This window comes from Microtus oregoni, unplaced genomic scaffold, assembly GCF_018167655.1.
Source record: "Microtus oregoni isolate MIOR12 unplaced genomic scaffold, Mior012 000005F_ref0000423, whole genome shotgun sequence".
NCBI classification, from domain to species: domain Eukaryota; kingdom Metazoa; phylum Chordata; class Mammalia; order Rodentia; family Cricetidae; genus Microtus; species Microtus oregoni.
The window spans coordinates 52,713,905-52,741,894 of record NW_024543064.1 but is presented as its reverse complement, the minus strand read 5'-3'; the positions used below and the strand labels follow the sequence as shown (position 1 = coordinate 52,741,894).

Here is a 27,990-nt window from a genome sequence, read left to right as displayed (position 1 = left end):
TTTCTTGTGTTTTCTGAGTTAGGGAATGCTTTTTCCTTCTTGGTATCTGGAGGACGTGGAGTTAATCTATCTATCCTCTCTCTGGTTAGTGGAACTCCACAATGAAGTCACCTGGGCCTGAAGTTGTGTGTGAGAGGGTGGCAAGTCCAAAGCCATTTGATCTAAAGGATGAGGGGTCTGTGCTTCTTAGGCTTTCCCATTGCTGTGAGAAACCCAGGAGGAAAACAACTGAAGGGAGGAAACGTTATTCTGGCTCATGATGTCAGTTCATCATCGTAGGAACAGTTCACACCATGGTGGCCAGGAGGGGAGAAAGGGAGAAAGAAGAAGAATACGCTTCACTAGTGGGCTCCCTCTCTTCTCCTCTTTCATCACACCGGCTATGAGAGGGTGCCATCCATGTCCAGGGTGGTTCTGCTCTCAGTTAATCCTCTCTGGGAGTATTCTCACAGATATACCAATAGTATATGTTAATATACATATCTCCAGATAATATGATAGATTATAAGATTATAGATTATAAGATTATTTTAACATTATAGATTATAATATTATGGATAGTATTACAGATTTATATATAATATAAATATATATATATAGATAATATATCCATAGATATGTATATTAACTAAAGCTGGCAGAGGCAGCATAAGACTAGTCAAGTTAAACGATATGTTTTATATATGTGTACATTTTGAAATAATTGCTACAGGCAAACCAGCTAACACATGTAACATTTGATATAGCATCCTTTTTCTTTGGTGATAAAAATTCTTATACTTTGATCTCTGAACAAATTTCAAGGATATAATGCCAACTCTATCACTGTGCTGTACGTTGTATCTCCAGATGACCCACATATGAAACTGCCACAGTTTACTTCTTTACTGTAGTGTGCGTCCGTTACTAAATTATCATGGTTGTTATTTTTAATACTTTGGTCGTCTAGTAGCTATTATACTGGAGTTAAAAGTTATTTGCTTGCCTTTGTTATACTAGTAGTGTATTCTGACATTGACTCTATGTCAGTGAGTTTTTCCTGTAACCTATTGTTATGTTATTCATTATGCTCCTTTTGTTTCGACCTGAAGACCCTGCTTAGGACTCCTTCAGACAGATGTTCCAGTGGATGATGCCTTCCCAGGTCTAGTTGTTTTGTTTCTCTATCGTTCATTAATAAAGGACACTTTTGCTAGATTTATTTTTTTCTAGAAAGGAAAAAAAATGCGCACTGACTATATCATTCTGCTGTCTTCCCATGAGTAGAGTTTCTGCTGAGAAATACACTGTTATTCTAATGGAGGCGTCTCTGTATGTGACATTCTTTTTTCTGTTGCTACTTTCCAGAGAGTTTATTTAGACAATATAGTTATGTACCTAAGTAGTCCTCTTGGGATAGAGCATGTCTGAGATATTTGTTGGCCTTTGAGGGTCGCGTACCTGAATATCCACATTTTTCACAGGATTTGAGAAGTTTTCAGCTCTTGTTAATTTAAAGTAGCATTCTTACCCCATTTCTTCTTTGGGAACTATGACGTCATCTATTCCATCATTTTAGTTGTCAGCCTGGCAGGATCACCTAGGAAGACAGAGTCAATGATAGTTTGCCTGCAGCAGGTTATTCTGTGGGCATTCATCTTATCTGGAGAGGTTTTGGTCATTGTATCTTCTAATATTTCTGTTGACTCTTTGCTTTTTCTTACCTCCTTTAAGAACTCCCATTTCTTATGTCCTTTGACCTCCTAAAGTTATTTTGTATTTCCACTTTAATCTTTCTGTTGGGGCTGGAGAGATGGCTCAGTGTTTAACAGCACTTGCTGGTCTTCCACAGGACCCAAGTTCAGTTCCCAGAATCCATGTTGGGCAGCTCATAATTGGCTGTAACTCCAGCTCTAGTGGGCTGCCCTTCTCAGACATCTCCATTCATGTGCACCTACTGCTCCCCATAATATTAAATTCCATTTTGGATAGTTTCTATTGTATTATCTTGAAGTTCACATGTATTTTTTTTTTGCTTGAATTCTGTAATCTTATAGAATTAGTTCTTTGTTGCAGACATTACTTAGTTTCTGAATTTCAGCAACCTAGAATGTTCTTTGTCTTTCTTACCTCTGAACTTTTACCTTATTTTTCCTCTAGATTTTTGGAACATAAAATACAGTTTTGGCAGTCTTTCTCTCTGATTACTGATTGTGTGTGTCAATACTATCTCACTGATCATTGTTTTACTTTTTTTTTTTTGTTCACGTTGGCTTTTTTGCTCCTGTTTCTTTGTAGGCATGGTAATTTGTGTGCATGTGTTGGGGAGGTGGTTGTACATGTGTGGGTGTGCCTGTATACATGCAGATATATGTGTCCATAAGTGCTTGTCTGAAGGACAGAGGAGGAGATCAGGTGTCCTGTTCTATCACTCTGTCTTATTGACCTTGAAGTTCAGCCATGATTCAAGTTCCCAGGATCTGTCTGCTATTAATTCACAGTGCTGGGCCTTAAACAAACAAACAAAAACCAGAAACCCCAAACAAAGAAACAGACAAACAAACCTAGAATGATGGCGATTCAAATTCAGGTCCTCATACATATTCTCCTACCTGCTGAGCCATTTCCCCAGCCCTGTGCATTTTATTTTATTTTATTTTATTTTATTTTTTGTAGTAGCCACTATGTATTTACACCATTAGTGCTATTTTTTTCCCCTTGTATTTTTATGAATACACTTGAGATTTGTTCAGGGGCAAGCAAACAATTTCACCCTTTAGAATCTTGTTTTATGCTTTGTCAATTGGACTCTGAGCAGTATTCTGTATTCTGCCTAGGACTGTGTTACAACACTAGATATGAGAGTGTAGGTTATATGGTTCCGATAACTTTACTTTGGTTAAAAATAGAAGTTGTGAACTACAAGTTTTGTAGGTAAAGAAGAGATTTTGAAATACCAAGACACCAGTAATAATGAAGAACTTTCCCTCTAGAAGGCCAGGCGGATCATGATAAAAGACGTACGTGTATTAGAAGGAAATGTAAGATGCTGTAGAAATAGATTTGTTTTTAGAAAAGAAATTATGCAAAAGATGAGGCTAGATTGACTACCTGGAGGTCTGGATGGTAGAACTACACCTGAATGGAGTTAACATACTCCATGAATAGAAGGAAAGTGTGGAGTGTGTGTTTGGGGGAAGAAATGAGCTTGATGTATAAAGGAAAATTATATTTCTTATCCAGACGAAACATACTTTTCTCCAGAAATCTCTATTTGGAAATCATCATTAGCAAGGATAGCTCAATCAATGCAGTGGAGGTTAGAGAGAGGGGTCCTTATACAGTGCTGTTTGTATGGGCTGGGTCCAGGGAGGGCTGGGGAAAGGAGTGATTATTTAGGTTGAATTGATTGCTCGTCCTTGGCTATCTAACTAGATTTGTGGTTGAGCTGTTCTAATGTTCTCTGCAAACAAGGCCAAATGCTGAGCCACTTGGGTTCTGCTAACTGGCTATGAGAGAGATACTAGGAAAGTGGGGGGGGGGGGCATGGAAGTCAAAGGTAGAAAAAGGTTTTAAAATCAAGAGTGATTTAGACAGCTCAGACTCAATTGCTTACCAAATTCCGAGATAGTAGAATTATGTGGCAACTTTATTGTTAGAGTGAGTCTAATTTAGGATTTAAAAAAAATTGCCGTGTGACATGGGTGGGAAGAGCAGATTGTTGAAGACCCCTGGGTCTTTGGGAGGTCCCTCACCTCTCAGAAGCATTGCTTTGGGTCCAGCTGTTGTGGGCACCCCAGGGTTGTAGGCAAGATTAGCATGGCCTTTGGCTGGGGTTAAGTTTCTGGCACCCTTGGTTGCCACAGAGAACCTCCATAATTCCTTATGGAATTATGTTTTTATCCAAGGTGGGGGTCAGCTTCAAAATAAATAAAGTCAAGGAAAACTTAGGTGCGTGTGAATGCAATTGTTAAAAACACAGGGAACATTGGTCTCCTAGGGAAGCACATGGATTTGAGGAAGATTACTGTTACTGCCCCCTTCACTGAGTTTGTGAGGGTTCCTGGGCTGCTTCTCTTCTCCCCTCAATGACACATCAATTTTTTTAGTGAACCTACAAAATAATGGATTTTTACTATGACAGTTTTACATGTGTGCTGTTATGCTTCAAGAACATACTGTTTTTGGTATTATTGTGTGATGATCGGAGGCGTGGACCATTGATTCATTTCGTCTAGTTATATTGTACCCAGGGGGCCCTCATCAATGGGAAGGGAAATAGAAGACTTTGTATTCATTGACGTTATGAACCAGCCAAGCTTGCCTAGCCTCTGCACTGTCTCGTGGAAGACACGGGTAACATGAACAGCATTCTAATAATACTCTAATCGTCGCTCTTGGTCACCCTGAGTAATAATGTTCCAGATATGCACTACCGTGTCTGTTCCTTTAAAGGACAATGCAAAGGGGTTGTAACATATCATCTAAGGGCTTGTTTGTTTGTTTCCTTGCTTGTTTATTTTGGTCTTTTAAACAGGGACTCATTCTGTAGGATTAGCTTGGAACTCACTAAGTGGTATAGACTAGCCTTGAATTCACACCGATCCTCCTGCCTCAGCCTTTCAGATCAGCTGAGATTGTAGGTGTGAGCCACCAGGCTTGGCAGAATTTGCTTTTTAAGTTAATACTATATGATTCAGCATGTTTCCGTCGTTCTTCTTTCTTATTCTTTTTTAAATATATCAGCCTTAAAAAAATCCCTTCTCAATAAACAGGTGTTAATTTCATCTTTTTTTTTTCTTGCAAGGGTACTAAAGAGGGTGATCTCGGGGGGGGGGTTAGGTCTAGAGTAGAGAAGCCGACAGGAGGGCCTGTGAAGAAGCAGCATCCCAGCTGTATCTATGTTGGTAGTTTAGCCCAGGATAATCCTGATGATGTTGGTAGTTTAGCCCAGGATAATCCTGATGATGTTGGTAGTTTAGCCCAGGATAATCCTGACGGGTGTGTTTGAGGAGTGACAGGCTGTGTTAGTTTATAAATAACTGATCCTTTAGGTTCTGAAGTGGTTCTCCACTTTTCTAATCCTGTGACCCTTTAAAGCAGTTCCTCATTAAAATTATTTCATTGCTGCTTCATAACTGATTTTGCTACTGTTATGAGTTGTACTGTAAATGTTTGCTATGCAGGATATCTGCTATGCAACCCCTGTGACCCACAGGTTGAGAAACACTGCTTTAGGCCTTTGTCCTTGGGCCTTCTAACTACCTGTCCACGTTTCATGAACAGGTAAACATGAGACGAGACCAAAGACCGCAGCCATTCTGGCCTTTGTCTGAGGCAGGCGTTTTGTTGTGCAGAATGGATTTTGTGGCTTTCCCTGAGACTGCCTGAGATGTCTGTCTGGCATCCTCATTAAGGTTGGTGGGATCTTCTGCTGTTTTAATTTGAGTGACTTTCTGGGAAAACCAGTGGATTTCGGCCAAAATGCTAATGATGATGGCATTACTTTGAAGGACTGGTTCTGAAGAAAATGATTTCATAGTTAATTATGTTAGCAAATCAACAGCAGCCTCTTGGAGGGGGAAAGTGATAGGGGAGAAACTGCATGTATATTTAAGTTATTCATAATTCAAATAAGGGTCAGGAATTCATTTCCCAGAAAGAGGAGTATATGTGAAAGTAATTCATGTTTGCTTATCATTTCCATATTGTAGCTGCAGGGCAAATCTGGAATTAAAGTAAAATCGCTTCACGTTTAGGATAGGACACCCACCCCACTTAGTGCCAGTTCAAACGTTTTCCTACTAGGCAACGGGAGATCTTCAATCCGAGCCTGTGGTGAACCTGAGTGTCAGTAGGGTTTGGAGAAGGGAAGACCCTGTGAGGGGTCCATGGATACTCATCTGGGTGGACTCTATCCTCTCTCCCTTCCTTCCTCTTGAAGTTGGCTCCCTGTCATGGAGTAGGACAGTCACAAAGAGGAGTGCCGTATACACAGAATGGTTGCTGCATTAGTTACTATAAGTTAGCAACTCACAGAAGAGTTTATTTTGGTTTAAGTTTCTCGGGGAAGGTTGGGCCGTGGTGGCGCACACCTTTAATCCCACCTTTTGGGAGGCAGAGGCAGGTGGGTCTCTGTGAGTTTGAGGTTAGCCTGGTTTATGCAGTGAGTTCTAGGACAAATAGGACTGTTTCACAAAGACCCCCCCCCCCCCTCTTGGGGGAGAGTGGGGAAGTTTCAGGGGAAGGCATGGAGAGATGAGATTAGAGCAGAAAGTTAAGAGACCACATCTTCAACTCTAATCACAAATCAGAGAGAATGCATTGCAAACCCGGCAGGGTATAACCTCTTAAAGCCCACCCCAGGGATGCACTTCCTTCGGGAAGACTGCACCTGCTAACGCTACCTTAGTGTGTCCAAACAGTGACACCCATTGTGTACCCCGTGTTCAAGCATCTGAGCCTGTGGGGGGATGTTCTCATTCACACCACCACTGTTGATTATAATATTTCTGGACCTCTTTAGAGGAAGAGAAGCCTTAGTTCTTTTTATTTAAAAAGTTATTCGATTACTTAATGGATTGACAACTTTCCAACCTCACAACTCATTAGTCCCCCTTATTGCCATATTATATTATGTTGTTCCTCTCTGTAAATATAAGGAAGTAAGATTTATTGAGCTATGTTATCAGGCTAAGAAGACGGCTCAGAGGGTAGGAGGCCTGGCTGTTCATCCCGTCTGTCCTTCCATAGGACACCGATTTAGTTCTCAATGCTCACATAATAGCTCACAATCATGTGATTCCAGTCACACTGCATTTGATGTTTCCTTCTGGCCTCCATGGGTATCAGACATGCACATAGTACACAGACATATGCAAGCAAAACCACCCATACACAAAAATAATAAAATAAAAACTGTAAAGGCAGCATTTGCTAATCAGAGCACGGAGAAGGCCTTTCTAATTTATGATGATTGAGAACGGCTCTCAGAATAAAGACTTGGGTCAAGGAAGTTTGATTGGTGCCCAAGGCTTCACCAGTAGTACGGGTTCTAGACATTAATTTGAACATGGTCTCTTCCCCCTACACTGGACCTTGAAGTGTTCTCCAAGGGGCTGATCCTTCCCTTTCAGCTTCCTCTGTGTGTGAATGGGAGAAGCTGCGTACGCAGTAGTGGGTGTTACAGCCTTTCACCCCGCTACAAAAGTCATGGGGGCAACAGAAGAAGGTTTATAAGCAGGCGAGGGCTGTTTTAGAACACAAGGCTTGTATGGAAGCTACGAGGGGAGGGCAAGAGGAAGGGGGAGGAGGAGTGGTGACAACACAAATAATGAACAAGAATTTTAGTAAAGAGGACATGGCAGATCCAGAGTTTCATTGGTTCAAAGTTTTTTGGTGAGGTTTGGGTTGTCTCCTGATGAGTGAGGGGTTTATTCATGACGACCTTAGGAGGTGGACCATTCGTTGGACCTTAGGCATGTTTTTGTCAACTTGACACTTGCTAGATGTATTAGCTTACTATTTGATTGCTTATAAAACTCCATGACCAAGACAACTAATAAAAGAAAGCATTTAACTTGTGACTCACTGAGAGGGTTAGTCCATGACCGTCATGGAAGAATAATGACAATAAGCAGGCAGGCAGGCAGGCATGGTGCTGGAGCAGTAGCTGAGTTTACATTGCATCCACAAATGAGGTGTGTGTGTGTGTTTGTGGAGAGAGAGAGAGAGAGAGAGAGAGAGAGAGGAAGAAGGAGGAGGAGGAGGAGGAGGAGGAGGAGAGGAGAGGAGGAGGGAGGGAGGGAGGGAGGGAGAGAGAGAGAGAGAGAGAGAGAGAGAGAGAGAGAATGATAACACATCTTCTCCAAGGCCACACCTCCTAATCCACTCCAGCAACTGGAGACCAAGCATTCAAGTATATTATTCTGTGGGGCCATTCATTCTCATTCAAACCTCCACACTGGAGTTTTCTGGGAAGATAAACCTAAATTGAGAAAATGCCTCCATCAGTTGCCTGTAGACACGTTTGAGGGCATTTTCTTGGCTAATGACAGTTGTGGGAGAGTCCAGCCCATTGCGGTGGGGCCACCCCTGGGCAAGTGGTCCTGAGTTGTTTAAGAAAGCAGACTGAGCAAGCTGTGAGGAAGGGTCCAGTAATTAGCAGTCGGCTTAGTTCCTTCCTCCAGGTTCCTGCCTTGAAGCCCTGCCTTGACTTTCCTTCTGGGAATGTGATCCTAGATGCGTAAGCCAAACAAACCTTTTCCTCCCCAAACTGCTTTCCGTCATGACCTTTATCACAACAATAGAAACAGTAACTGGAACACTTCCTGTTACCCTGTATTTATCTTTTAAAAATAAATGGCTTGTTACAAAACAGAAAGATCCTCAAAGTGTAGACGAGCCCCGAGTTCTCCTCTGGTGTGAATCACAGCTCCTGCACCAGCAGCAAAGGTCTCTATTCTTCGGAGAAAGGCTGAGTAGGATAGAAAGCGAGAAACCGCTTAGCTGCTATTTACAGTTTTATTAGGCACATTAGGTTTTTTGCTTGAAGTATCTCCTGGGCCCCTTGAATGAGTGTCCTGATCTCATCCCTAAAGGCTCTGCCCACGGTGCAGAGGACATAAACACCCAATCCACAGCAACATGTCACAGGTGAATTTGGATGGGGTATTGTTTAGTTGCCACAGATTCCACAGGCTTGGGAATCAAAGAAGTATCGGGGGTATTTCTTTTGAGCTACTCCTGGCAATCAGACAGCTCTAAAAATTATGTCCCCTGAGCTGCGAAGCTGAGGAGGAGAGCGGTCATAGGCAATTTCCTTTCACTTCAGGAGGGAAAGTGCCCGTTGGCAGGCCGCTCTCACTTGTTCCTGGATATTGCTGGCAGATACTATAGAGAACCAGATATTGTTGCCGCGTTGACTCTTTCCTTGCTGTGTAAAATTTTCTCACCATCTTCGAGCATGTGAGATGCGCTCCCAGGAGTCGTGACTCCTTCCTGTTAAAGACTGAAGTGGACAGTCCAGGCTTCCCTGTGGCTTCTCTTAGCTCCCAGTCTTACCCAAACCTGATTGCAGTGTAACCAAATATTAAATTGCAAGAGGCTGGAGTCCATGAGTTCCCAGTAGAGTACAAAGATCAATGTTGAAAGAGGACGTTGAATTCCGTCTCCGCTCCTGGGACACGGTTTCTGTGGGCTGTCACTAACTAAACTGACCCTGGAGGAGTGGCTCTTTAAGAAGCAGACTCCAAGGTGAGGATGTGGCTCTGGGAAATAGTCTCCCTGTGACTAGATTATTTAAGGGGGAAGAAGGAAGCGCAGGGGCAGCACAATTCCTGAGGGGTTGGCTTTAGCAGAGACGCTGTAGTGTTTACTCCCTTCTAGGGATGGCTGGCATAGTTCTGCAAAGAGCAGCCCTGATTTCCAGTTCTTCTTTCTTTCCTCACGTGGCGTTTGAGCAGCTGGCACGTCTGCTGAGGAATCAGCTGTGACATGTGTGGTTTCCTGTGGTACATTTCTGATATTGTTTATATAGGTGGTTATTTCATGAACCGTATAAATATTTATCATACGCAAGAGCCTTTTGATCATGCATAGGGGCCAAGAGTCAGGGAAGCCGTGCTGGGGACTTGGAAGGACCTGATTTTTCAGGCATCTTCTAGACTGAGATATTAGGTATGTCTTAGGACTTGTGGGCAGCCCAGCTTGAATTTCTGTTCATTATTTCTTCTTTCTTTTTGCCATCCTGTGGCCATGGCCTTCTTCTTCTTTCCCGACCACCCACCCCCAAACAACTGTTTTTGTCTTGTTTTGCTTTTTAGCATGTTGCTCTTTGCCTAACAACAGTGAAATGAAACCTAAGTTCTACTCCTCATCATTCATAAAGCAGTCTTTGGAATTTCCCTAACCTGGCCTGGAATCATAGCCTCTGTCTCTGCTATGCCTTACCTAGGGTCGCCCTTCGAACACCTCGGTTTATTTCCCTGAGAAAAGGGTCTCCCATTGCGCAGTTGAGAGGACTACAGAACGGAGCAAATAAAATCATGAAGTCGAGTAGGTATTAGCAGGGGAGAGCTCAAGAAAGACCAGCTTTTGTGGCATATGCTGTTGTTATTGAAATTACCAAAGGTTTGGTTTTCAATTTTAGCTGAATATTGTGAAAAGGGCCCCGAACTCAGCATTGTAGGCTGCGGTTCAAATCCTGGGGCTGGCTTTTGCTGCCTGTGTGCTTTAGACAGATTGCTCTTGCTGTTGGGATATAAAGTAGTGAGTGACAGATCACTAACCTCATAGATTGAGTCTCTAGTACGGTAAACACTTGATAGAAACAAGCAACACAACGGGGATCCCCACCCCTTCTTCTTCAATTCGAAAGGGAATATTATTTCCTTTCAATTAGAAAATATTATTTCCTGATTAGAAAAGGAATAGTATTTTCTCTGTTTCTTAGGTTTTGATTAAGTTTGGAGTTCAGGATACGGGCAACTGTACTTGTAATCTAGGGACAAAGGGCACAGAGTAGGAGGAGCATGGGACCTGCTTCAGTCTCCTGGCAGAGTCTTCATAACATACAGATCTGGTTTCAGGGAATCCTGGTGCTCAAGGGCTCAGTCTTGCTTGATTTCAGGCTCCAGGTGTGGAAACAACTTTCAAAGAGATTAAGACAAGAATGGAGAAGAGGTGAACATGCGTGTTGAATTAGGATCTCTTTCTTCGAAAAACATGTACTGGGAGGTTTGTGTAGAGGTTTGTTCTGCTGGGAGAACACCTCCCTGGCTCCCAAAGGCCTCTTGGCTTCCCATAGGATGCCTAGTAATACTTATGGACGTTGGAGGATTGCTACACAGAGGCACTATGGGGTTGTGGAAAGACAGTTTTTGAATGTGGACAGCCTGGCTTCTAAGTTAGATAACCTCAGCACAGCAGGCAAAGGCCCTTAACACAGTCCTTGGCAAATCATCCTTTGGTAATGGAAGACCATCAGAAGGGAGCAGAGCATCTTAACACAGGTTAGGGGCTTGAGAGTGCATGGCTTACCATCTCACTTAGTGTTTGCATGGACTATTGGAGTAAATTGCTTTGGTCAGCTAGGACTTTAAATAAAATGAAGATGGCAGTAGTTGTGTCTTCAGCGGTTTTCAGGATCAGGGTGTAGCATGTAAACAGACTGCTTAGCAGGGTGTTGTATACATAGTGAACACGGCCCCTTTGGCTATTCCCCTAATGATGGTCTCTTATGACACTCAGTTCCTTCACCAGGTCCCAAGGGCTTGTTGAATCTCTACTTTGTGCCAGAGCCTGGCTATCCTGTTGAGACAACTATAATGGTTACAGTGTACTTTCCACACAAAGTTAGGGCTCTCTTGAGGATAGGTTCTTTTCCTAGATTTACAATCCAGTCTAGAGCAAGTCCTCATCTGGAGACTGGAACTCATTCTCTGATTTTTCTTGGTGGTTGGTGATAAGACATTGTTCTGCCTGCAGAGGAATGTGGTATCAGAGGAACCCCGGGCCAGCTCCATAGGGAATCTCTTTTGTCTTGGGGTTGGCAACATAGAAAGAAGCCGGGATGTTCCTGACCAGGTGTAAGGCAGAAGCTTTGTAAAGATTCTTCATTTCCTACTTATTATCTGGTTTGTTTCAAGGTAATACTATTCAAGGAATAGTGTCAGGCAAGAGCAGATACTCTTGGCATTTTTGGGTCTGTGGTATGATGGTTAATGCTGTCAGCTTGACAGAACCTACGGTGACCCGGGAGATGGGCCTCTGGGTATGCCCATGGGGATCATGTTGCTTGCGTTAGCTGAGTTGAGAAGACTGCCCCTCCATGCATGGCACCCCTCCCTGGCTCGGATCCTGGACCATGTAAGTGGAACTCGGATGCTGCGCACAAGTGTGCATTTCCTGGCCACCTCTATTCCAGCTGTGGGTTCAGTGTGGCCATTTGCTCCAGGCTTCTGCAGCCTTGGTTTCCCCATCCTGATGCTGGCTTGGACCCTTGAACTGTGTGCCAGAGTAAGTCCTTTGTCCCTCAAGATGCTTCTGTTAGAGTGTTTGACTGCAGCAGCAGCAGAGTGACTATGGTTTCTGGGAAGGAGCTGCTTCCTCAGGCTTCCATGGGAATGGCAGAAGCAAGAAGAAATTCATATAAAACGAGGTGCCTGTGGCTGGTGGCAGGTGGGCAGAACAGATGCCAAGGGCGGTATGAGGCAAGGCATCCTCTTGTGTTGTCCATCACCTTGTCCTCAGCGGAGTGCCTAGTGTAAGAACAGCCTGATTACTTCATCATATCCCACGAAGACAGAAATCCTCCCAGTGGATTTCAGGATACCATTGACAATAAGAATCACTCTGATTTCAGGGAAGCTAAATATAAAAAAAAAAAGTTTGCTTAGAATGTGCCTATGTGCCAGGTGGTGGTGGCGCACGCCTTTGATCCTAGCACTTGGGAGGCAGAGGAGAGGAGGAGCTCTGCAAGTTCGAGGCCAGCCTGGTCTATAGAACAAGTTCCAGGACGGGCTCCAAAGCAACAGAGAAACCCTGTCTCAAAAAACAAACAACAACAACAAAATAAACAAAACAAATAAAAAAAGAATATGGCTGTAACCATTTTAAGAAAATACTTAACTGGTTGATACAAAGTTTAGAAGAAACCAGCACACTAGGAGATTTAGTGATGTGTGCATAACAGCCATGGTAACTGGCAGCACAGCAGGGCAGTGGCATACCATGCCCCTGGGAATGCCCCAGGCACTCCCTTCTGGCTTTCTGTAAGTACACCTATGATACATACACAATTTTGACATTTACATTTAGTGTGCTTCCCAGAAAGCAACCCTGTTAAAAGACACGTGACTGTTTAAGCACAGACAGTAATTCAAACAAAAAAATGTATGACTGGTTTCATTTTTTTGTCTATTGGTTCACTGATTCAGGAGTTCATTCAGTAAACTATTATTGAAAACCAATTATAATCCAGACACTGGGAGGAAGTGGGGATGCAGAAGTCAGTAACTTTCTTTTTTTTCTTCCAGGTTTAGTCCAATAAGGGAGATAGACAAAGAAACTCACCAGCAAAAATTGTGGTCCAGAGCGACAACGTTTGAAATGAAAGTTTAGACACGGTACTGCATCGGCAGCCTTTGTAGACATTAAAGAACAGCAAGGAGGTCCCCCCTTAGAGAGGTGGAGGATGGAACTGGGGAGGAAAGTGCAACTGATAAGAGGGGCCTCCAGCAGTGCTGAGTGCAGTGTATTTCCCAGACTGTGAGGATATTTAGGACTCCGGTTCGGGGGAGGGCAGGGCAGTATTCTTTGGTCTTCACTTGTTGAGGACTTCAGGTTGTCCAACTCTATACTGATGGTATTGTGCTGCCTTGAGAAAGAGCCTAGTGGAGTAACGAATACAGTGTCCATCGTGGCTTGATCCTGGAAACCTGACTGGGGACACTAGGAAATGAAAGGCTGGACACACAGACACAAGTAAAGAAAAGTCAGGACTGGGTGGGTTGTGCACGCTCTGGTTGAGATGTACCAGCAGCATCTGGGCTGTGGGGATGGGGGTTATTGTATACAGTTGTAGGAGGAGGCGGGGTTATTGTGTACAGTTGTTGGAGGAGGCAGGGTTATTGTATACAGTTATAGGAGGAGGTGGGATTATTGTATACAGTTGGAGGAGGCAGGGTTATTGTATACAGTTATAGGAGGAGGCGGGGTTATTGTATACAGTTGTGGAAGGAGGTGTTGGTTATTGTATACAGTTGTAGGAGGAGGCGGGGTTATTGTATACAGTTGTAATGGGAGGCGTGGCTATAATAGCTGACTGAGGAGGTGGGGTTGACTAATCTTGGTAGGATGTCTCTATGGGTAGAGGAGTCTCAGGCTGTATACATTCAGGAAGAGGAAAGTGCAGCTGACATTTTTTTTTTTTTTAATGCACCGGGGAAGGCTTTGGCATTCCCATGGGTCTGAGGCATGGCCAGTCCTTGATATGGTCATACACATCGATATGGTCATCCTCATGTTGCACATTAAACATTCATTCAGGACTTTCTTTACTCCCCATAAACTGCTAAGAGAAGGAAGGGAGGATGGGACTAACAGCTCAGCATTTATCTGTTTTATTTCAATTTTTGTTCTTATTGCTTAATGGCTTAAAGAGAAGGTGTCACTGCCGAGTGCCTGAAGGAATGAATTGGAAAACTGGTACTCATGTCTGTGTGAGCTCTCAAGGGAGGAAAGGCAGGGAGACAGGAGGAGCCACCTGCTGAGACTGGGAACCCTCTCAGGCTCAGGGGGAGGCAGTGAGCATCATTACTCCTGCGTCTCCATTTTCTTCTTCACCTGCCACTGAGCCAAAGGGAGCACATGCAGATGGGAAATCACTGGGATTAAGGAAGAAGCTATCAGTTTTAACGAAATTTGTTTTTCTTTTCTCTTTGTTCCTTTTTATTGGAATAAATATCCAGGAGGCAGTAACTGAACATCTGCTGGCTGACTTGTTTAGAATCCCCAAGAGTGTTGTGGCCAAGGAACCGTCGCTTTTCTGAAGCTGAGGGTGTACACTGTTGCTCAGGTTAAAACGGGAGCTACAGGAGCTCCTACTGCCTGGATGGCCAGGGAGGCAGCTGTGCTGTGCCCGTGAAGTTAGTTTCTGCAGGCTGCGCCGCTTGAGACTGGAGAGCGAGAGCCCTGGGAGACTTTGTGTGCCATGTGGCTCACCTTGTGAGCAGCCCCTGAGCCCAGGGATTTCTGGGGGTTCTCAGGTCAGGTTTCCTTGTAGCTCTCCGGGGGTCTGTCAGGAAAACAGATCATCTAACACGCTCTTGATCCTGTGTCTCCTGGGTCTCCTCCCAATTCCCAGTCAGTTCATGATGGCTGTGGTGTATCTGTTTCTTCTCAAAACCATTATGTCAAGCTTCTGCAGGAAAAAGGCAGCAGCCTGAAGCTCAGGGGCACGCAGGTGGGGAGTTCAGGCCTAGCTGCCCCAGTGAAGCATGGGAAATGCCTTCCGTTTCCAGACACAGTGAAATGTGGCATCACCATCATGACGGACTTTGCTGTTTAGCAGTGTGTGGACCGCGTGTGAAACAAAAAGCTACTTACCTTGGAGAGTCTTCCCTGCTCCAGAGCATGGCAGAGACTTCCATATAATTTCCTCCAGTCATAGAGAAGAGCGGACTTCATGCTGCTGTGTACACAGCTTGTCATGGGTACCTGTGAGGCTGACTTGCTGCATGACTGACTAGAAAATGTTTCTTTCTGTTCCAAGGCTGCTTGTCTTATGGATCCAGATTCCCAGAGTAAACGTCCGTCTCTATCTGGCTCTATCTTGGTTTCCTTCTACCCCCTCATTGCTCTAACTTGGCTTAAGCCATTATTTAGTTCCTACTCCCATCCAGGAATGGGAATGCTGCATGTTAGATGTTCCCGTTCTTTGACCACCTTGCTCAGTGCCTATACAACCTTTGACTAGATGCATAAATAATAAACGGCTCCTGTTCAGGTGGTTCGATTCCCTTTTCTCTCCAACTGGAAGATGTTTCTCGGCTGCCCGTGTGGGCCTCTCTGTCTTCACATAGTGTTTGCACTTGTTCACCACAGGCGACGGACCATGATGTCTGCTGGAGACCAGGAGCCAGGTCACTACTACGTGGGCATTGATGTTGGAACAGGTAGCGTCCGTGCAGCTCTGGTGGACCAGCAAGGGATCCTGCTGGCTTTCGCAGAAGAGCCGATTAAGCAGTGGGAGCCCCAGGTCAACCACCATGAGCAATCCTCCGAGGACATCTGGGCAGCGTGTTGCCTTGTTACCAAGGTGAGAGCCAAACCACAGTGGTTCATGTGCATGCAGTGTTTGTACGTGTGCACTTGGTGTTCATAGGATGTTAGGGTAACTTGAGGCCCGAAGCTGGATGATGTCGGCTTTGCCTTTCAGAAGCAAATGTTTCAGGTACTGGGAATGATAAGACAGCTGGCATGGGAAGTGTGCACTGCCGCAGCCAGTACATTGTATCTGGAGCTGACTCTGAAGGGCAGGGGGATGGGGAAGACAGGAAAGAGAATGAGGGAGCCTGAGATGTAGACATGAGGAAGTGAGGGTCATAGGTGAATCACAGGGCGCCTCTGTCATATGCCAATGCGTAAACAGACACTGTGGTTGAACCTTTGTGACTGCCTTATAGCTAGCACTACCCCTTTTATTTTTGTATCAGGGAGGAATGGGGAAAGAGAGCGCTAGCCAGCTTACCTGAGCTCAGGTAGTCGTTAGTAGTTAGTGATCTGCAGCTGCAGGGTGGGAACCTAACTAAACATCCAGCTCCTATTAACAATGAGCTTTGGATCCTCCCAGGGGGACACACAAGAGGCACCGCGTTCTGGACAGGAGAAGCAACAGGGGTAGGCCATGGAGGCAGGGAATCATGGCATGTTCTCAGAGAGCTGGGCATCGTCTTATGATCCCCACTCTTGCTCATCTGGAGTGGCCTGTGATAAGCCTGGGATTGCTGGTTGAAAGAAGGAAGTGACGCTAGCTGTGACAGATATGAAGTCTGTGCTATTCAAATGACTTTATATTTTGATGGTCATTAACAACAAACAGTCTTTTCTCTCCCCCACCCCTAGAGGAGAAAATGAAATCCTGAGTTCTGTTCCTTCTCCTTTTTTCTAGTTGAAGTCCTTAAATATTCATGAGGTGCTTGGTAATTTTCAGCTGGACAGTTCATTTTTTTTTTTTTTCTGTATTGATCGGTCTGGTTAAACTTTGATGAGCTCCGGGCAGCTGTTAGTGCCACCCGAGAAAACTGCAGAGGGGTGGGTTGGGCCACCCGAGCACTCTGCAGAAATCAAAGGGGTCATCATCTCTTCTGCCTGTTTAATTCTCCTCTTCTCTCCCTGCTCCCAGCCCCTGCCTCTGTGAAAATCTTCTGCTCCTTGCCCTTGGGTCTCTTTTGTTCTTCCAACATTATTGCCATTAAGGAAATTGTCAAGAAGAAAATATAGTTCCCCAATGAAGAGCTCTCTTAAAACAGGTCTACTCCAGTGCAGCCTGGTTTAATGGCAGACTTTTAATCATCTCCCAGTGGTCATCAGCCTTGATAGCCACAGAAGTGCAGGACATTAGTGCTCAACCATGCCTCTCGTGGCAGTACATCTGCAGAAAGCCCATGGGCCTTAGGCCACGCCTCTCACGTGGTGTATGGAGATGTGGCGGTGTGCCTGGGGTGTGGGGTGTCTGCTCAGAACTTCATGGAAGCAGAAGCTTTAAGGAGGAGGCATTGTTGACACATCAAAGTATGCGTTCTGCAGTCGAACTGCCTGCGTGGCAGTCCCTATTCTAGTGTTGTTTGGCTTGTGATCTTGGACTAGCTACCCTTTCTTGCTCAGTTTCCTTCTCTATAAAAGAAGATTCATAAGGGCCCCCAGTTTGATAAGATTATTGTGATGATTAAATTTATTGAAGCATGCCGGAGGTCCCAGCAGTGCCAGGGGCTAAGCAATCATGTGATGATGAGAACAAAGTGATGGAGCTAAGAGAATGGATTTCCATGACAAAATACTAGAAGTTCAAGCACAAGGGAATGGTTCCTCTTGGGAATTCTCACTCCTCTCTGGTTAGGGCTCCTGTGGAAGACTTTGAAAAACATCCATCTAGGTCAGTAGTTCTCAACCTTCCTAATGCGATGACCCTTTAATAAAGTTCCCCATGTTGTGGTGACGCCAACCATAAAATTATTTAGTTGCTACTTTGTAACTGTAATTTTGTTACTGTTGTGCATTGTAATGTAATTATCCGATGTTCAGGATAGTTGATATTCGATCCTTAAAAGAGTCATGGCCCACAGGTTGAGAACCACTGCCCTAGGTCAAGGCCTGGTGACCCTAGTGACCTGACCCTTCTACCCTGGCTTGTCTATGCTTTCTCACTGGCTCCAGGAAGCAGAGATCTTGGGAGCAGTTGTGAAATTCCCTTCCCTTGTTTTGTTTTCCACCTCCTCAGAGATTAATTTCTTCCTTTAGTTGAGTTAATAACCATAAAAGTAACAGTAATAATGACAAGTCAGTAATGGTGATGATGCTGGCTTGCACTCCTTGGTTGCCTTCATGTTCTAGATGCTGTGCTCAGTATTGTGTGCCCATCACTTCGTTTTTTCCTTATAACAATATCTGTAATTAGTTTTTCTTCTCTTGATGATGCAAAAGGAGGGCTTTGAAGTAGTTCAGAAACAGCAAGGGGTCTTGAGGTGACTGAGAGGAAGGCTTTGAGGACCTTGCCCCTCCCTTTCGCCAGCCTCAGCCCCTCCCTATGACTCCTGCTTGGGGTCAGAGGTGTTTTAGGTTGCTGCTGTGTGGGGCCCAGAGCTCACCTTGTTGGCTAGTGTAAGCACTGCATGGCAGTGCCTTTGCCTGGCTGTTGCTCATGGGAAAAGGTGTGGGCCCTTAAAAATTGGCATGCCTTTGTTGGGTTAGTATCCAGCACACCTAAAACATGCTTTGGAAACATGGAAGTTTTTGAAGATACATGCAATCCCTGATCTTAAAGTGTACTTTTTGGATCCACAAATCTGTACCATTCCAAGGAGATAGGAACATTACAAGTTTTTAGATTACTGAATTTCCACAGGGGGAAAAAAGATAGAGCTGAAAGAATCATGTGGCTAATGCCCATTGTTGAATGTTCTTCTTTTTTGAAATTTATATTTATGTTTGTGTATGTACATTTATGTCTATGATGTGCATGTTTATATGTGTTAACAGAGGTTTTCCTGCTTGGTCTCACAGCCATTCAGTCCCAAAGAAACACACAGAGACCATTAATTATAAACTGGTTGGCCTAGTAGTTCAGGCTTCTTATTAACTAACTCTTACATATTAACTCATAATTCTTGTCTGCACAGCCACGTGACTTGGTATGTTTCATCAGTGAGATATTCTCATCTTTCTTCCTCTGTGTCTAGGTGATGACTGCAGATTGAGCCTTTCCTCTTCTCATAATTCTGTTCTTGTCGCTCTGCCTATACTTCCTGCCTGGCTACTGGCCAATTTATTAAACCAATACAAGTGACAAATCTTTACAGGGTACAAGACCATTGTCCCACAGCACATATAGGTGCACATTTGTGTTCAGGTGTGCATATGTGTGTATGTATATACAGGTATGCATGGGTATGTGCAGGTATGTGTAAAAGCTGGAAGACAGTCTGAAATATCATTCATAAGGAGCCATTCACCTTGCTTTTTGAAACAAGAGTCTCTCCCTGGGACCTGAGCTCACCTAGTAAACTATGCTGTCTGGCCATTGAGCCCTAATGATCCTCTTGTCTCAACCTCCCAGCACTAGGATTGAAAGCAACAAGTCAGTGTTTTTACATGGCTACTAGGGGGGGTGAAACTCAGGTTCTTGGGCTTGAGAGGCAAGTATGTCACCAACTGAGCCATTTCCGTAGTCATAGATACTGTTATTTTATTTCATCTGAAAATATTTATGGAGCACCAACTGTATACTATACTCTTTGTTGAAAACTCAAACACATATAGAGAAACATCACAAGTTCTCTGCCCCTAAAGGTGAAATATCTTATCTGCATGGGAATAAAAGCCCACAATCATATGAAGCTGATGGAGTACAGTTTTGTTCCTAGGTTGGTGCTCGGTGTATGGACAATGAAGAAAAGGGCATGTGGGGGTTGAGTGGTCACTTTAATGTCTTATATTCATAGAATCATTATAGTTTGCAAGATGCCTCCATAGGAATTCAATTATGCTTGCAGTGTAAATAGGGACAGGGTTATTGCTTCCATTTGATAGGGGGAAAGATAAACTGGGGACTAGATAGCCCAATAACATTTCCAGGATTCCTAGGTAGTGATCGCCCAGGCTCAGATGGGATCAGTGTGTGTATTCTCTGCTCCTGGCATGTACTGACCACATCAATTTCAGAACTAAATACATGTCTTAGTGTCTATACTACTCTGACCTAGTCCCTTATAGCTAGAGTGATGGTTTCTGTGTTTAAACCGATTGTTACTCTTTTGTTCCCAACACTCAGTAGCACCATGATTCTCTCTGGGTCATTCTTGATGTGCTCTTGGCTCTCTGTTCCGGTCCCCATGCCCTGTCCTGTGTTCAGAGAACGACTCTGCCTAGAGCATCTTCTTGCCTTTGACTATGTCAGGATCAGTTTTTCAGAGGAACAAAGGAAGATGAGGTGAGAGGCTGGGGGAAGGAAGATCTCCTGGGACATGGTGGCAATGAAGGAGACAGAGGGGCTTTCAGAACTTCGGCTAGTAGAAGGCAGCTAGAAGAACATTTGGACCACTGATATGAGTGGAAGTTTTGGGCTTTCATTCATTGCTTATCACCAAGGCATAGCACTGTACTCTCTTACACTATGTCAAATTTAGGACTAGATGTTTTAATTTTTTCCTTCCACTGGTCACTGCAGGAGGTGTTAGAGAAGTCTGTCTTGGGGCCTTTTATGTAGCATGCCCCATATAAATTGTAGTTCTTTCATTGACGTTCCTGGCTCAGGGCCTCTCTTTTGGCTGCATCCCTGCTATGAACACTGCCAAGATTTAAGCAAGGTCATTTGCTTATTCTTGAAGGTCTTTTCTCAAGACTCCCCCTTTTGAAAACCATCATCCCTTCCCCTGGCACTTATGATTCTTTTGACCAATCAGCTTGACTAATCAGTGGGTATATTATACCCTATACTCTATAATTTATTTGAGTCACTGACTACCTATGCCTGCGGTTCTGAACCTGTAGCTCATAACCCCTTGGGAGTCGAACAACCTTTTTATAAGGGTCACCTAAGATCATCAGGAAACACAGATATTTACATATGATTCGTAACAATAGTGAAATTACAGTTATGAGGTAGCAATGAAAATAATTTTATGATTGGAGTCACCACACCTTGAGGGATGGTATTAAAGGGTTGCAGCATTAAGAAGGTTGAGAAACTCTGATGTTTGCTAAAATGTCATCTCCTAAGGAGCTAGGATTAAAGGAAAAATATTTTGTTGTCCAAATATCTATATATACACAGCCTGACTTAGAAGGACTTGATTGTGCTTTCTAAGGACCAACTGAGTGAGTGTGCAGGTTATGCAGGTAATGGGATGATGGGACCCCAGGGCATCTGGGATTGCATAACTTTATGCATGCTTGTGCAACTGACACATTCAAATGCATGTTTGAGAGAGTGCAGTACCAGCCCCTTGGACCTCCGCTATGAGCTGGATTCTGTCCATGGTGCCCCAAGGCTTTTGGCCCTTATTCTCAACAGAGCTGAATATAAAGCTAGATCTGCACACTCTCAGTTCTCAGCGTGTGTGTTATGGGGGTTCTTGGGAATGCCATAGCTACACCCAATATGGCAGAGTTTGCTGATTTAAACCACATGCAGCATTGAAGCCATTCCCATAGTAAGAACAAAGGATGCTCAGTCCCTTCCCACAAGCTCTTGTTTGCTGTTCTAGAGCTGCAAGTTGACAGTAGTTAGACATGGATCAGTTTCTCAAATGAGGCTTCAGCAAACTCCATGCCTGGAAATTCTTTAAAGGAGTGATGTGATTTGTCTCTCGCAAGGGAAATCTCTTTCTGCCAGATTTCTGGAGTGAGTTTACTATGCTTTCTTTCCCCACTAACTAGACCATAAATAAGAGTTCATGGCCGAGTCCCAGAGGCCTTGTGGTTCTGTGACTTTGAAAGCCGGTCTCTGGGATTGGCTAAGAGGGGAAGGTGGTGAAGGGGGTGTGGAGAGGTATGCTTGTAAGGCGTATCCTTGAAAGGTTAGCTATCTAAGTCTGTCTTAATGTCTAACACCATTACTATATCAATTCCTGTGAATGGCCCCTTGAAGAAGTGACGACATATAGATTGTACCACTGAAGAACTGTGATTTGAACTCAGCACTCTAGGCCTTGGGGGATTCATATAATAAATTGAGAAACCATTACCTTTGGTCTTAGTAGAAAGTTATACTCATAAATCCTCACAAAGATTTGTCTGCAGATTGCTGTTGGTTCCTCTTTGCCTATCATTTGTATTTGTGTTCGTTTCAGAGAACATGCTATACTTTGAGTATCAAACACCTTAAATAGACATAATTAGTGTGGCATTGGATATAGGATAAGTTCTCTGCCTTTACATGGAGGGGCTCCGATTCCATAGCACTGTAAGCCCCCAAAGCCTGCAATCTTCCCCTCTATGGTTCCCTTATTTCTGGAAAACCAAGACTCAAAAAGGCTGAGTGCAAACGTGGTAGAGTTAAAATCAAGAGATAGCTGGCTTTTGGATACTATGTCCCATGCTGCCTGCTCTGGGCTTTCATTGGGTCACTCATATTTTCTCAAACTTCCTCTTTGATTAACTGTAGGCTCTGGGACATAGGTGAACCTATTGATGTGTACTCTGGGGACAGAGACAGAGACCAACAGAGCCACCCAACAAAGAGATTTTAGGATCAGTTCTCCTTGGCAGGGGTCCTACATCTCTGGCATCTCTAACATCTTGGGTTCTCCAGGGTAATCCAGGCTTCACCTTCACAGCTTCATGCAATGACCTTTCTACTATGTCTCCATTCAGGTATGCCCCTAACACATGACTGGCCTCCGCAGCTTTCTTTAGGTATGGAGGCAAAGTCTATAACCATTTCTTCTATCCTTAACTCTAAAGCCAGAATCATGGTCACAGCTGCCAAGTTCTGCTGCTTAGTGAGGCTGGAATATGGCCCCATCATTCAATTTAATCTTCACCAGCTTTCTGCCTTTTCCTGCCTGTGCTTAGCTGTCCTGAAACTTGCTCTATAGACCAGGCTTGCCTCAAACTTAGAGTTCTGCTACCCTCTGCCTTCCCAGTGCTGGCATTGAAAGCATGCACCACCACACTCTAAACTTTTCTTTAGTTTTTTTTCCCACAAGTTTGAGACTTAGTTGGGTGGGATCTTGCCCTGAGGCCACCACTTCCTTTATTTAGGCTACCACTTCCTTTATTCTATTTCTTAATCCTTTTATCTCCTTGAACATAGGACTATTCCCATTCCCATAGCTCCATTCCCATTCCTGGTACTCCTTTCCTCCTCAAAGTATACTTTCTGTAACTTACCATGCTCAGCTTGCTCCTTTTCATTATAAATCATTGAATTATTTTCTTATTTTTATTTTTGATATGTTAGTTGCTACTATATAGAAATACTATTGGCTTTTATTTGTTAACCTTTAATCTTGCGGTCTTATTAGATTTACTTACTAGTTCTAGTAACTAGAGTTACCACTAATATCCACATAACAGAGTCTATCCTGGATTGTTTTGAGATTTCTTCTGCCAACAAAATCAATCAGAAATTCTTCACAGGCAGACTGTTTGGACAAAGGCAAAAGGCAAAAGCACTTTCTTCACCAAAATATCACAGAATGTCCTCTAGGCAATATACTAAAATTCTCCTCTGAAACCTCCTGAGTGAGCCCCCGAAAGTTCAGATAACCCTTAGTACCTCTTGTCTTCCATGCTCCTACTAGCATGGCCCATTAAGCAGTGCTTAAAGCACTCCACTACTTTTATAAACCAACACATGGTCTGGCCTATCACAATAATACCTCAGTTTCTAGTACCAACTTCCTTAATTAGGGTTTTCTATTTATGTGAAGAGGCACCATAATCGTGGCAGCCCTAATAAAGAAATCATTTAATTGGGGTGCTTGCTTAGTGTTTCAGAGGTTCAGTCCATTGTCATCATGATGGGGAGCATGGCATTGTGCAGGCAGTTGTGGTACTGGAGCCGAGAGTGCTACATCTTGCAGGCAACAGGAAGTCAACTGACTGCCACACTGAGAGAAGCTTGAGCAAAAGAAACCTCAAAGCCTGCACTAGCAGTGACCCACTCCCTCCAAGGCAACACCTCCTAATATTGCCACTCCCTTTGGGGGCCATTTTCTTTTAAGCAACCACACACTGTGTCTTGATCATATTCAACCCAAATAGCCCGTTCCACTCCATCTAAACCACCAAATATTTCCGCCTTCCATCTTTATTATTCCTTCCTTTCTCCTCTTCCACTTTGTTGTAATAAACTGAGTCCAGTTAGTACTGTACACATGCAAATGGGTGTGGAACCACTTCCCAGATCTGAGAATGAGCAACCTACCAGCATCCACCTCCTGAAAAGTGACTCCCCCTCTTCTAGCAGAAACCAATTATCAGTGCCTCAAAGATGGGTGGGGTCTCATGAGCATATTGATGGGCTCTAACGTGTACAGGAACCACAGCTGCTATGACTGCATTAGTATAATAGCATGTCATATCCAAGGACTTCAGTCCACAGCACTCAGCCTCGTCTTACATTCTTTCTGCTCCTTCTTCTGAGATGTTTTGAGTCTTGTGGGAATTTGAAATAAATCAGACCTTCAATCTTGATCTTGAATATTAATTGGATTATTTTCTTAATTTTATTTTTGATATGTTAGTTGCTACTGTATAGAAATACTATTGGTTTTTATTTGATAACCTTTAATCTTGTGGTCTTATTAGATTTACTTAGTTCTAGTAGCTTTTTAAAGTTTTTATTTTTAAGCGCTGTGTGTGTTTGTGTGTGTGTGTGTGTGTTGTTTGCATGAGTGCATATGCTGTTGGAAGCCAGAAGCATCAAATCTCCCTGAAACTAGAGTTACAAGCACTTGTGAGTCACACCAATTCAGATGTTCAGAACTAAACTCACGTCCACTACAAGAGCAGAAACTGTGCCCCAGCAGTAATTTTTCTTAATTTCTTTTTTAGCATTTTCAACATGTGAAGTATCATTGGCAAAGAAATAAATACTTTTAGATTTCTTTTTTCTACAATTTTCATTCCGTTAATTTTTCTTCCCTTTGTTCCCTGGCCTTGAATGCCCGCACAGGTTGGTAGAAATCCTAATGGAAATGTCCTTACTTTGCGTCTATTGGGGGCAATAATGAATTTTACTATTAGTTATGAAGTTAGTTTTGAGCTTTTTTGATGCTTTGTTCTTGTTTATATTGATTCCATTCTGCTTTTAGATTTTCATTAGTTTATTGGGTTTTTTTGTTTGTTTTGAAGGATGGTTTTGGAGTATTTTAAGGTTATAATTTTATATTTTTGCTGTATTCTTTTTAACACATGTTGTAGGCTGAGGCTGTTTGTACATTTTCCAGACACCCAGACCCGAAATAATAACACAGGAACTATATTAATTACAATACTGTTTGGCCGATAGTTTAGACTTCTTATTAACCAACTCGTACATCTTAAATGAACCTATTCCTATTATTTTATCTTTTACCATGAGGCTCGTGGTTTACTGGTAAGGTTTTGGAGCATCTGTCTCCTTTGGCAGCTACATGGTGTCTTTCTGACTCCATCTACTTTCTCTCTCTATATATCTCTTCCAGCCTAGGCTGTATTCTGCTCTGCCATAGGCCATATCAGCTTCTTTAGTAACAAATAGGAATAAAACATATTCACAGCATACAGAGGGGAATCCCACATCAACATGTGTTACATTAATTAATGATTATTAAACCACCCTTACAAATTTTGGCATAATTGCACAAGGACATTGGTTTTATGCTAAGATTTGGTTTGCTAGTATTTTGCTCACTATTTTTATACCATGTTTGTGACAAAAACTCTTCTGTAGTGCCCTTCTTAATGTCTTTCTAACTGACCTTTAACCCAGTTCTAACCAGGTAGGATTTGGTGGACTTGCTCTCCTCTTTGTTCCAAATGTCTGACATTGGTAAAGGTTCCTCCTTGAGGGTTCTATAAATTTCCCCAGAGAAGTTGCTTAGACATGGAGTTAAATTTTAATTTTTTTATCTTTTAAGCATCAATTTCATTTTTCAAAAATATGCTTCTCAATTTATTATGTAACTTTGATCAATTTCCATAGCCTTCGAATAGTTGTGATTGATGATTTTATCCAGTATTATATTTTATTTTCCTAGGAAGATTTGCTAACCCTGTCATAGCTCTATGCCCAGAAATTTCTTCCTTGTGTCTTTTTTATTTCTGTATTCTATTGTATAAATGCAGCATAATTTACTTGACAAAAATATAATGGGATTTTAAATATATTGTTAGCAAGTAGCCATATTATATATGACTTTATTTACTTAAGGTCATAATAATTTTCTAAGATATGTTCCCAAAAGTGATATTGCTGGGCCATTAGTTATAAGTATATTTTAATAGGTACTGTCAAATTAATTTACAAATTTGTACCCAGTAATTTCTTTGTTATAGTAATAACAAAGAAGGGTTACTTCTAAATTTCTTTTATAATTTTTATCGGTATATATTAATTATGGACAATAATGGATTTTATTGTGACATTTTTGTACACGTATGTAATGGTCATGTCACTCCATCCCACCTTTGTGGATCCCCTTCCTCTTCCCAGTTTAGCCCTTCTCCTGTCCTATGTTCCTCTGCTCCCTTTTTTCCTCCGCCTCCTTCTTTTTTTGACAAATGATTTTAACTAACCATTATCTGTTCATAGCTGCTTTAAGAGGGGTGGAGCCACCGCTATATACAACTAACCTTTAACATTTTCACAAATGTAAGACACAAAGATTGCTATTTTATTTGCATTGATTAATCATAGTACGACTGGAAAACTTCATATACTTTGACCTTTGCTTTATATTATTTTCAGTCAGATTGCTTATCTTTCCCTTATTCATTTATAGGTTCTTTTAGTATTTTAGTGATATTAAATTTTCTTTAGAAAGTCAAAGATTGTTTTAAAATCTCAGACATTTTTGTGACATCATGGATCAAAGGTTTTTAGTTTGTTTCATGATAAAACTCCTGTTTTGGTTTTCTAGAATTGGGAGTTGAATTCAGGCTCTTGTGCATTTGGTGCAGGGACTCTGCCACGAGCTACATCTTGAACCCAACTATAACATTTTCTACAAATGAAGTTCTGAAATGTTATTCTCTGTGTACGGGTCTTCTTCCTGAATGTACCAGATACATCCCTGGGGCCTGGGACTGGAGTTAGAGATGATTGTGAGCCACCTTGTGGATGCTGGGAACTGAACCCAGTGAGCAGCAAGTGTTCTTAACCCTTGGGCCATTTCTCTAGCCAACAACGATGCTTTCCAGGATGGGAACCTGGGAAGTTGGGCTTCTTTCAGGAGTCATTTCATGGTCAGCATATTTCATTTAGGATTACAGCTGTGTGATTGCACTGCTAGAAGCCACGCTCTGACCTTTGGACACACGGTAGATCATTATTTTAAATTAAATAGTGATACTAAACATGTTTTATGACATGTTTTAGCCGATTTAAAATTTTTGCTTTCGTTTCCTTCAAATAGTAACTTGTTTTCAAGGTTTTAAGAGCCCAGATATTGTAATTTATGTTTTGTTTGCTTGCTTTTAAAACAGAAAATTGTGCAAGGGGTTGATGTACACCGAATCCGAGGACTTGGGTTTGATGCCACGTGCTCTTTGGTCGTCTTGGATAAACAGTTCCATCCTTTACCAGTAAACCATGAAGGTAGGACTGCACTTGTCCCTTCCTCTTCAGGCTGCTGCAGGAGGAAGTCTATGTTTAGAACTTTAAAGTTCAAGAATCCTACATTTCTAGGAACCCATACTGTCTGATCTGCATATATATAATATAATATAATATAATATAATATATATATTATTCCTTTGTAACATCTTTTTACAAGTATCATGAGGTTTATCTCCCCATATGGATGTGATTGGCTTGAGATGGAACTCTATATTTGCTTTGTTTCGACAAGGAAATATTTCAGCAGAAGTCATCTAAGCGGAAGGTTTACTTTAGCTTATGGTTATGTGTTACTTGGAAGCAGGGAAGTCATGACCTCCAGAGCTTGAAACAGTTGATGACTTTATATCTGCAGTCAGAAGACAAGAACAAGAAGTGTGCATACAAGATGCTTCATCCCCTCAGCCACTCGCCTTCACTGCAGGGCCCACCCCTTGAGATGGTCCTGCCCATATTCAGAGTAG

The 27,990-nt window shown here is 42.8% G+C and overlaps 1 protein-coding gene across 6 annotated transcripts in view; it reads left to right on the top strand.

The window, feature by feature from the left end:
- Positions 1–27,990, top strand: part of Fggy (FGGY carbohydrate kinase domain containing) — a 370,316-nt gene that overhangs the window by 2,093 nt on the left and 340,233 nt on the right. For 5 of the 6 annotated variants that reach the window (XR_005974359.1, XM_041652162.1, XM_041652163.1 and 2 more), the window contains exons 2-3: positions 15,586–15,799; positions 27,394–27,505. Coding sequence is in view for 5 of the 6 variants with exons in the window: in XM_041652162.1 (XP_041508096.1) it covers positions 15,596–15,799; positions 27,394–27,505 (316 nt within the window). In the remaining variant the exon portion in view is untranslated. Of the gene's footprint in view, positions 1–5,360; positions 5,397–15,585; positions 15,800–27,393; positions 27,506–27,990 lie in introns of those variants that run through there. The other variant, XM_041652161.1, reaches the window with a different exon arrangement.